The 9,178-nt window shown below is 57.9% G+C and overlaps 1 protein-coding gene across 1 annotated transcript in view; it reads left to right on the top strand.

Annotated features, from left to right (window-relative positions):
• Positions 1-9,178, top strand: part of CEP131 (centrosomal protein 131kDa) — a gene marked incomplete at its 3' end in the record, with an annotated part of 13,682 nt that overhangs the window by 925 nt on the left and 3,579 nt on the right. Inside the window, 14 exon segments of the mRNA XM_009700893.1 lie at positions 255-340; positions 1,120-1,234; positions 1,609-1,727; positions 2,245-2,358; positions 2,467-2,616; positions 3,013-3,130; positions 3,912-4,028; positions 5,045-5,323; positions 5,326-5,463; positions 5,586-5,768; positions 6,148-6,339; positions 6,473-6,610; positions 7,168-7,293; positions 7,394-7,510. Of these exon segments, the coding sequence (XP_009699195.1) occupies positions 255-340; positions 1,120-1,234; positions 1,609-1,727; positions 2,245-2,358; positions 2,467-2,616; positions 3,013-3,130; positions 3,912-4,028; positions 5,045-5,323; positions 5,326-5,463; positions 5,586-5,768; positions 6,148-6,339; positions 6,473-6,610; positions 7,168-7,293; positions 7,394-7,510 (1,992 nt within the window).

Raw genomic sequence — 9,178 nt, 5'->3', positions numbered from 1 at the left:
CTGGCTCAGCAGCAGCGCCGGAGCCTGAGAGGGAGCGAGGTGTGATTGCGCTCTGCCTCAAGGAGGGATTGGCAGCCATGGGGAACATTGTGTCGGGGCTGTGTTGAAGGGGGTGGAAGGGTAACACCACCAGCAGTGCTATTTTAGGATGCCTGACTCACGGGGAGAGAGAGCCTGCCTAGGCCAGGCATCCCAGTTCCGCCTGCCCATGCTTCTCCTTAACTCGCTGCTGAATTTAGCTCTCTCCTCCGCAGGAAGATGCGGGATCCCGGGCAATGAACAACCTCCGGAGGTCCAGCAGCACCACCCAGGTTAACCAGCGGGCGAACAGCACGCGCAGGTACAGCTCCAACCACTGACCTGTGTCTGTCTGTCCCACGGATGGAACTGGGTGAAACCCCACCCATCTGTCTGACCTCTCCTGTCCTGTGAGGGAACCAGAGCTTTTAAAAAATGTGCATTAAGCTCTGCTGTACACATTGACGGTCATAACCTGGCCTTGGAAAGCCAAGATCTAGCTGTTGGTTGGTTTGTTTGTTTTTTGGGGGGGAAGGTCACTTGATTAGGACTTGGGGAAATGGAGTGTATTTCTGTGTCTGGGCAGCCCCTGTCACAAAAGACACTCAATTTAATTCCACGGGACAGGACCGTTCAATTACAACAGCCCCTCATGGACCCTGAGGACCATGGCTGGGCTGTGTTAGGAGGTGGAAATTCTCCTTCTGTCTCCAGTGACCTCCTAGGGCCGCCTCTGAATCATGATTTTCCGTTCTCTTGTTGCCCTGTGCCCATCCCTTTAATATATTCTATCACCAGACATCGTCCTAAAATCTGAAGCTCCATATAAAAAAGAATCATTCATAGATTTCATGGCTGTGTAATGACTCTCCATCCCTTTTCTCCCCTGTGTCACAACAGCGGGTGCTCAGTGTGCCTCAGCTTCATGCTGTGCCTGTTGTCAGAGCACCCTGCCATGATCAGAGGCTCTTCTCGCCGAAGCAGCCTGTGCGGAATGAGAACCCTGCTATCGCTGTCCTGTTGCAGTGTGTCTGCATGCAGTATTAACTCCAGAACATGCATTCTCTCCTCCTCTCTGCTTTTCCTGGGTTCGGGCTAAAGCTCGGAGCGGCCAGGAGACTTCCTGACCTTCTTTGAGAGCGGTGCTGGGGGAAGAAAGAAACTGGCGACACTGAGCAAAACCTCCCCGGAAAAGAAAACCACATGGAACATCTTGGTGAGGATGGTGGCCTCCTGGGGCAGGTGGGCTAAGTCAGATGGAGGAGCAGGAGGGTTTCCCTAGAGCTGGGAATGGGGCGGTGCATCCGTGATGGCCAGGCTGGTCCTTCCTCAGCCAGCAGCCAAAGCTGACGCAGTTTGAATAGCCAACATGCTTGGCTGGTCCTCTAGCCTGCATTGGCCTTGTTGCTGGCCCAGGGCTTTTGGCCCATCGTCTCCCTGCTCCTGGCTTCTGGTGGAGGCAGGCAGAGGCGCAGGCAAAGCCTTGAGGCTGCCGTGCTGTGGAATAGAGTTTTCTTGCATGGGGGAGAAACTGGCTTGTGAAGGAAAAGGACGGTATTTGAGGACATGGGTTTGGTGCCTGCCTGCCAGGACGATCAGCCGCGAGCGTTCCCAGGCCCCTCCAGCTCCCGCAGCACTGAGCCACCAGCAGGCATGAGGAGGAAAGAAGCCACCACGCTCCTGGCAGCCAACTTCACCGCCAACAACAGGTAGGAGAGGCAACGCTGAACCGGAGCTGGTCTGGTGTGGGAGGAAGGAACTACACCAAGAAAACACCTGGGCAGAGGAGGGGGTGCTGGTGCTCTGCCTCTGCCAGGGCACAGGGGTCAAGTGCGGGGCAGACTGATGATGGTGTGCCAGGCTGGATGGCCCAGACACGTTTGGAAGCCACGCAGGAGCTTGATGGATGCGTGGGAGAGGCTGCTCTTGCTCTGGGAAAGGGAACAAGTAGAACTTGAACCCTTCCCAGCCAGGAGAGACTTAAGCCAAGGCTGTGTGTAAAGTAGCCTGAACAGCAGGCGGTTAGGTCTGCTCGGGCTGTGTCTGTCTGTGCGTCGGGTAACAGCTACCGAGGAGCGAGCTCTAGAGAACTTGTGAGGCCTCGCTCGCTCCTCGCCTTGGGAGATGCTCCAGACGGTCACAGTTGCGTTGAGGGCTGCAACGTGAGGAGTGCCTGTCCCCTTCGGATCCAGCAAGTCCTAACGCTTCGTCCTCTCTCCACAAAAGGAGCAACAAGGGCGCGATGGGCAACTGTGTCACCACCATGGTGCACAACAACTACTCCACCACTGAGAAGGGCTCTGCGCCCAAAAGCTCCAACCAGGCACCCAGCTCCCTCAAGTAAGTGGTGAGGTCCTGGCTTGGAGGCTGTGCCGACCCTGTGTTCACATGTGGATATGGCATGGGACGGGGCAGGATGGTGCCAAGTAGCTTTGTCTTCTGCCTTAGCAATATTGTCAAAGCGACCTCAAACGAGGACAGTGAAAGCAGCAGCTTTGTGAAGTCTCAGAAGAATTTCTCCAGCAACAACATCATGACCCGCAACAACAACAGCAGCCTGCCCCGAAGGAAGGAGGTGACCGAGGAGGAGGCAGAGAGGTGAGGCAGAGCTGGTGCCTGATGGCTGGTGGGAAGAGGCAGGAGGATGGTGCCAGGCAGAGGGGTGAGCTCCAGGGGGGCTAGCACTGGTTTGTTCTTGTCTTGCGGGGCTTCAGATTCGGGAAGGGCCACTCTTAGTGCACCCACAGTGGCTGATTTACCCTCCCCGTGACTTGGCCCTGCACTTTGAGTTGTCCTTATCAAAGGCACAAGTTCCTCCCACCCCAAAAGTCAGTCTGGGAAAGGGTCTGGTTGAGTCGGGATGGGAGGGGACAGAAGAATTCCCGGTGCCGTGGGCAAGGAGCCTGTGCTCTGCTGCAGCAGGATGGGTTGGTGCTGCCCAGCCGGTGGCAGTGGAGGACCCTGGGGCCACGCTGACCCTCCCTCTCCCCGCAGGTTCATCGAGCAGGTGAACCTGGCTGCCGTCACCATCCAGCGCTGGTACCGACGCCACTCACAACGGCACAGGGCGGCAGCAGCAGCTCTGGGGCGCTTGCTGGCTTCCAAAACGGAGGTCAGTCCTGTCCGCTGCCTTATAGCACAGACCCTTCTGACACCCATGTCCCGCTTGCCTCGCTGGCGGGGGAATTTGAGTCCCTTTAGTCACCAGACCCTCCAACCAAGACCTGAGCTGTCAGAGACAAGAACGCTTTGGCTTTGCATCTAGCCAGCCCCTCACAGTCTAGAGAGCCGGGGAGGGTCCTGTCCCTGCAGAGATGTGCTGGCCGTGCAGGGGGAAAGCCCAGGTTTGGTTCCAGGGGGAGGCCAGGCCGGGAGGCCCTGGTCTCAGCGCTGCACGGCTCCGGTCTACCAGCTCCCTTCAGCTGTGAGCAGATGCTTGGCAGCAGCAGGGGAAATACTTTTTTGTCTCAGACACGCTCGTGGCCAGAGGAGGGATGCCCTGTCTTGGCTTATCGTAGCGAATCCATAACAAGTTGGCTTCTTAGAGAGTGACGAGTCATCTGCAGCTATTTGTGTTTCTTTGTGTTTAATTATTTATCCCAGTAACGAAAAGTACCATAGCTCTTACATGTGAGAGTCTATTTTAAGCCTTGTCTCCTCAGTGGTTTCAGACCCAGATGACTAATAATTGCATTTAGTATCTAAAGAAAATAAGCTGCTCTAAAGTGGAGCTTTTCTGAGGGCTCTTTACCTACACAGAGAGGAGGATTGCAGGGATGGAAATCCTGGATGTGGGGTGACCTCAGGTGGGGTGTGCCCTTTCCCACTTCTCTGCTGTGGGTGGTGGGTACTGGAGAGCTCTCGGTAACGTTTTTGACCCTTCTCTCTGGAAGGAAAGGCAGCAGCGGATGGAGGAAGGGAATATCCTGGATTTGCACAAGAGGAAGGATGAGGAACGCCGGAAGATCCGAGAGGAGAAGGCGCGCCTGGCCCGACGTGCTGCCATCCAGGTAGGGACAAGGCAAGGGCCTTGTGGCGCGCATGAGAACAGTTTGTTGGCATCTTCTTGTGAGGCAGCAAGAGGGCCTCTGCTCTGCATCTCTAGGGGCTTTGCACGAAGCAGAATTAGAGCCAGCCTTGGAAATGGATTGCTCCCTGCGGAGACGGAGGTGCCATAGAACGTTTTCCCGCCGTGCTCCTGCCAAGCCTTGGCAGCGCATTCGGAGCTTGCAAAGACAGTGCTGGTTTCGATCTAGTTTTGGGGAAAAGGTTGACCGTGTTGAAACGGGGAGACTGTAACTGCAGCTCCTCGGAGTGGCTGAGGACAAGAGTGCCCTGGGAACGGGACCCTCCTTGGAAGCGGGGTCCCTCCGGGGTGGGCTGAGCACCGCTCTGTGCCTGTTGGCAGGAAGGACCTCGCTGTCTTCACCCTCTTCTTGCAGCCCTGTTTGCGGCAGGAAAGGGCTGGCGCTCCTGGGGCGCAGATTGGGGGCTGGCACAGACTATGGGGAGTTGCCCGTTGGCTTGCTACTGCAAGCTGAAGATTTTTTTAAAACTCCAATTTCTCTTTCCCCTAAATGGAATCGTATTTCATGGGGTGAGTTGGGGGAGACATAGCAGTGAGCAGCTGGAGGATGGCAAAATGCTGCAACAGGCTTGCAAACACGTGCATGTGCCTCAAGTGACTTCCCAAAAGGCGGCTGAGGCAGCCCCTGGGCACTGCGGCGTCGCTGCACGGTGTTTGGCCCTCGGGATTTGGAGACCCTTTACAGAGCCGCGAGGGACACTGCACAGGGGCATGTGAGCAGCCTTTGTTCATGTGTGGAGCTGGCGAGACCCTGGGAAGAGTAGAGCTGTTGTTCCTGTGCTTTCCCTTGCCCTAGAGTTGTCCTTGTTAACCCTTCAGAGGCAAGCGCGTGGGTTGTTGCCGTCTCCCAGGCCCTGGCTAGCACTTAAAGCAGCGCGGGTCTGTGTCAAAGCACACCCTGTGCTGGGCAGGACGCTGATGGCTTGTCTGTTCCTACAGGAACTGCACCAGAAAAGGGCCCAAAAGGCTTCAGATGCAAAGCACTTGGCAGAAGAAGAGCTTGCACTGGTGAAGGAGAGCAGAAGGGCAGCAAAGAAGAAGCCTGCCAAACCTGCTTCTGCAAGGAACACCAGTCCGGCCAGCAGCGTCACCAAAGCCAATAACGCTGGTGAGTCCCTTCTGCAGGTCTCCCATGCTTTTGGAGCAGTGCGTGACATGAGGGGGAAGGAGGAGGACGGAGGAGCAGCTCTCACACTGGAGAGCTGCTTCGAAGGGGCTGGTTCTTGCAAGTGCCTGAGAACAGTCTGGTTCCTCCAGAGGCCAATTTCCACTCGGTAGCTGCAGAGCCAGAAGAAAGCGGCCTCGCAGACCTTGGCTCCGGGCCCTCGCGGGACCCCGAGGCAGAGGACAAGCTGCAGGTGGGTCTGGCTTTACCTTGCGGGGCTCCTGACGTCCGCTGGGGTGGCTTTGGAGCCTTCGTTGACTTCTGGGGAGATCCAGCAAACTCTTATATTGCAAGGTGCATCGTCTTCTCCCCTAGGATGTGAGCTCCAGAGAGACAGGTGGTGAGGATCTGGAGACGGTGGTGACTGCTGTCGGCCAGGCTCAGTCCAAGGTCACTCTCAATGAGCTGCTGGACACGCTCAGGCTGTTGGAGGAAGAACCAGAGCTGCTGCCCCCACCAAAGCTCTTCAAGAAAGACAGATATGCCTGGATAGACAGGGTGAGCAGGGGGCTGAGGCCAGTTGCATCCACCCTTAGGCAGCGATGGCTGCCTGGTGAGAACCAGTTCCCCTTCGGGCTGCCTTCTCCCAGCGCTTCTTGGGTGGTGGAGGGTGAGAGATGCAGCTGGTTCACTGCCAGAGAAGGCAGTGGAGGGGGGAGAAAGTGGTGTGGAGGGTGTTGGTGCAGCCAGGGCTTGGGCATCCTCAAGGGGGAGCAAAACCATGCGAGGGCTGTGGCAGGAGTGGGGTTAGCACAGAGGATAAGGTGGGTTACTGGGGTGCAGTGGGAGGACTGGGCTCCAGTGATGGAAAAGAGCCAGCACCTCTTCTCCCGAGCCTTCCCTCGGGTGCTCGTTCACAGCTGTGTCTGTCCAGCAGGAGCCCAGCTCCAATTCCCTGACTGCTGATAACTTGGAGAAGTTTGGGAAGCTGAACCACTCCCCGGGGGTCCCCGAGGACGGGGCCCTGCTCTCAGAGGCCAAGCTTCAAAGTATCATCAGTTTCCTGGATGAGATGGAGAAGTCGGAACAGGAGAGGCCCAGGTCGGCCGCCTCGGCCACGCAGCGGGAGGTGAGTGCTGAAGGGAGAGCCCATCTGTATTGGAGAGATGGTGCGAGACCCTGGTGGGAAGGGTCTCCTGTCTCCTTCTCCTGGTTCTAGGTGGTCCCTGCCACCTTTTAATCATGTTTTTTCCCTGTGGTAGGGTTTCCTCTTGGAAGAGGAGCTGGCTCACTTGGAGCAGGCATCGGCTGTTGCCACAGAGGTCACAAGCTCCATCATGAGGCTGAAGCTGGAAGTGGAGGAAAAGAAGCGAGCCATCAGCCTGCTGCAGACGGCCCTGGTGTGTGTGCCAGATGGGCCTGCTTGCTGGGGAATGAAGGCCAAGAGCCCTCAGCAGATGTTTGTTGGGGCAGTGGCTTCGAAGCACAAGATCAGTGTGAACAGGGCTTCCCATCCGTGTCCCCAGCAAAGTACTGTAGCACTCCCAGAGCTAGTGCCAAGGAGCTGGAGTGCTGGAGGCTGCTGGACATGCCGCAGTCCTGGTCGCTGTTAGCATGGGAAAGACCTGCAGGGTCCTTCCCAGTCTGGTATGGGCTTCGCTCAGATTTCTCCTTGCCCCCCTGATTTGAAAGGCATCTTCAAACTCCCCTGCCTGGCAGGTGCCTGACTAGTCCAGAAACCCCTGTGCAGGGCCTGGCCTGAACTCTCTTTTCCTCTGCCCATGGGGGTTTGGGTGTTCTTGCTGACAGCGGGGCAGGGGGCGTGAGTACCAGGGACTTTGATTTAGCTCCTTGTTCTGGCCCGACGGTGCCTTCCAGTTATCTCCTGTACACATGCTGGGGCTGGTGTAACTTCTCCTCTCATGTCTTGTGGCTGTTTCTTCCCTACATCCAAAAGGCTCAGCAGAGGGACCTGACTGTCCGGCACGTCAAACAGACCGAGAAGGAGCTCGGCCACCAGCTCAAGCTGCAGAGGGAGCAGTATGAGGCAGCTATCCAGAGGCACCTGGCCTTCATCGACCAGGTAATCTCTCATCCCCACTCAGATGGATGCTTCTGAGGCCAGAAGCTGAGGTGGCTCTACCCTGCCTGGCTACCTGATGCCTTTTCTTCACCCTGACCAGCTCATTGATGATAAGAAGGTGCTGAGTGAGAAGTGTGAGGCTGTGGTAGCTGAACTGAAACAAGTGGACCAGAAGTACAGCAAGAAGATCACCCAGATGCAGGAGCAGCATGAACTGGTGAGGCGATAGGGAAGGTGGGGGAAAAGGAGAGGAGACGTGCCGTGGCCAGAGTTGGTTGGTTTTGCTCAAATGGGCCTCTGCCCAGAGCAGTATGTTCTCTCTGGCCTCGGTGAGGCCTGGTTGTTCTGGGTAGCCCTTCTCTGTGCACAGAGGGTCTGTGGCACCCGCAGAGCTTTCCCCTGGGTCCCCAAGAGGCTGCTGTCCTCTGCTGCCCAAGGCCGGGTGTATGGGACTGACCAAGAGACAGTGTTAGCTCCCAGGGGCTCTGCTCGGACAGACCCTTCCCACACATCCTGCTGTGGACAGAGCTCTCCCCTGGCTGCAGGGTGACCAGAGGAACTTGTTTCGGCAGGGGTGAAAGCAGGTGCTGGCACAAACCGATGCCACGGAGCAATTTGTACCTGTGGCCATATCCTCCTGAGCTGGGTGACTTCCAGCCCCCTTTGCAGGAGCAGGGATGCTAAACTGGGATAAGACTATAAAGGAACATGGGTGTATAAGGAATAGTAACAGACCTCTGGGTTTCGCTGGGCTGTTGCCCTGACCAGCACCCAAACACACAGGGCTGTTTCCCCGCGAAGGATGTGCTGGCTGGCGGCTTCCCTCAGGAGCGTGCAGAGAGCTCCCTGTCCCACAGATGGAGAGAGCTCAGCTCGCCCTGTGCCGGGCCTGGCAGGAAGGCAGCGCCGCTGGCTCGCAGCTCAGCTGCCGGGCTCGTACTGGCTCTGCTGCCCCGGTCCCTGCTCGCCCTTGGCCTTGCAGCTGAGCTCATGCCCAGGGCTCTGGAGCGGGGCAGGTGTTTGCACCGATCTGAGCCTGTTCAGAGGCCCCCTCACACAAACAAAGTGAAGGCTTCCTTGTCTCGGTTTGCCCTACGGTTTAAGCCTGAGTTTTGAGCCCAGCCGAGAGGAAGAAGCCGGCGTGGTATTGCTGTGCTTGGTGCCTGGAAGGGCCCCTTCCCCTGCAGGGACGGGGCTGGATTTGCTGCCGCAGCCCGTGCGGGGCAGAGGAGGTCCCTCTGTTACCTCTCCGTTACCTCTTGCTCCCCGCTTGCAGCAGGGCAGCAGCGGTGGGGACGGCCTGGGAGCCCCTCTGCTCTGTGGCCCCTTCGTTGTCCCTGTCCCCAGCTCTGCTGTGCGGCTCCCTGCTTCCTCTGCATGGTGAGGGGCGTTTGTTCCTGTGGGGGTCCCCTGGTCACCAGAGCAGTCTCCCGGCCGTGCGGCACGCTCCCCGGCAGGGCTGGCTCTGCCCCAGTCCTGGAGCTGCGTTCGCCGGCGGTGCTGCCGGGCCCTTGGCACATCTGTGTAACTGCCCGTTTGGCTGTGCCTCCCCTCGCTCCCGTGGGACCCCTGCCCGCCCATCTGCCCTGCCTGTGACTCTTAGTGTACACACGGCTGTTTGGTTTTGCTTCTCCCCCCTCCTGCCTCCCCTCTCCCCTATGACTCTGCGATTCCCCTTCTCTCTCTATCCCCTCCTTTCTTTCTCCCCAGGTCTGGCGCACTTTGGGCCCCTTTTGCGAGGTAAATGTGGTCTTTGCTCTTTTTTTGTGCCTTGCCCTTCTGTTCTCGCACCCTGACCCGCTCTGTGGGCGCCTGCAGGCAGCAGGGCTGGGCTGGGAACTCCCCGCTCCGCAGCAGGGGCAGCACCGTGAAGGCGACCCCTCAC

This window comes from Cariama cristata, unplaced genomic scaffold (genome assembly GCF_000690535.1).
Source record: "Cariama cristata isolate BGI_N322 unplaced genomic scaffold, ASM69053v1 scaffold25185, whole genome shotgun sequence".
Taxonomy (NCBI): Eukaryota; Metazoa; Chordata; class Aves; order Cariamiformes; family Cariamidae; genus Cariama; species Cariama cristata.
The sequence above is the reverse complement of the archived record's forward strand: the minus strand, read 5'-3'. Positions and strand labels throughout refer to the sequence as shown.